This window comes from Vombatus ursinus, unplaced genomic scaffold (assembly GCF_900497805.2).
Source record: "Vombatus ursinus unplaced genomic scaffold, bare-nosed wombat genome assembly UNPS02005171.1, whole genome shotgun sequence".
NCBI lineage: Eukaryota > Metazoa > Chordata > Mammalia > Diprotodontia > Vombatidae > Vombatus > Vombatus ursinus.
Window position 1 is genome coordinate 1 of NW_020944949.1, and position 1,391 is coordinate 1,391.

General features: G+C 41.1%; 1 protein-coding gene across 1 annotated transcript; it reads left to right on the forward strand.

Moving 5' to 3' along the window:
- LOC114029226 (olfactory receptor 5AK2-like) lies at positions 1-579 on the forward strand. Its single transcript, XM_027843593.1, has one exon. The coding sequence runs from the start codon at positions 1-3 to the stop codon at positions 577-579; it is 579 nt and encodes a 192-aa protein (XP_027699394.1).
- Positions 580-1,391: the final 812 nt, after the last annotated feature.

Here is a 1,391-nt window from a genome sequence, read left to right on the forward strand (position 1 = left end):
ATGGCTGTAGATCGTTATGTGGCCATCTGCAACCCACTCCGTTATCCAATAGTCATGTCCCAGAGGGCCTGCCTCCAGCTGGTCGCTGGATCCTACATTATGGGTTCCCTGAATGCTACCACTCAAGTTGGCTTTCTCTTTTCAGTGTCCTTCTGCAATTCCAAGACCATCAATCACTTCTTTTGTGATTTGCCCCCAATCCTGGCCCTTTCCTGTTCTAATATTGATGTCAATGTCATGTTGTTAATCATTTTTGTGGGCTTTAACCTGGTAAGCACATTGCTGGTAGTGTTCTTCTCCTATGTTTACATCTTGGCTGCCATCTTGAGGATGCCCTCTGCTGCAGGGAGGCACAAAGCCTTCTCTACTTGTGCCTCCCACATGACTGCTGTCACCATTTTCTATGGGACCCTCTCTTACATGTATTTACAGCCTTCTTCCAGCAAGTCACAAGAGAATGATAAAGTGGCCTCTGTGTTTTATGGTATCATGATACCCATGCTCAACCCCCTGATCTATAGTCTGAGAAACAAGGAGGTAAAAGAGGCCATGAAAGTTCTAGTAAAAAGTTGCTCATGAGTCAGGCCTTGCATTCCGGTGGAGTAGTTCAGAGGAGCATTCAAGCAACAAGCATCTCATTTCTTTTCCGTAACAGCTAGATATTGGGTCAGTTCATAGAGCAGCCCATCTCATTACTTCAATATGTCAACAAGATCTCAAAGATATGGCAAACTAGGGTTGAAATTTAAAAACATACATAGGGCTGCTGAAGTCATCCTCTTAATAGCCTTTAAAAGTTATCACTGAGAACTCAACATCTTTACCTTGATTACAATGATATGATTAATAATGACTGTGGTGATAGTTTACATTTATTATTAAATACTTTCATGTGGAAGGTGGGAAGAGCAGTCAGGACCTGGAATTTCATTGATTTGGGGAAGTCTATGCCTGAAAACACTTCCATTGATTTCCAATTATGTAGATTGACAACCCAAAACTCACCTGTGACTTATAGTGTTAGAGAATTACTTGGTAGGTCAAGTCTTGCCCATGGTCACATAACTGGAATGCAGGAGATGTATGAATTAACTTCTTGACTCCTAGGCCATATGTCTCTTTGGATCTAATTAGATCTTTGTTATAACCCTATGACGTAGCTAACACAATATTGTTTTCCCTATCTTACAGGTAAGGAAATTGAGTCTGAGAGAGCTACAGACTCACGGAAAATTAAGTCCAGTAGGGATCTTGGTGATTTTTTAGTTCAACCTTCTCATTTTACAAAGAAGGAAATTTGGGTCTGAAAATGTCATATGACCTGCCCAAAGTCACACATCCCATTAGTAGCAGTAGAGTTTGACAACCAAGATCCAAGGGAAACAAGAAAC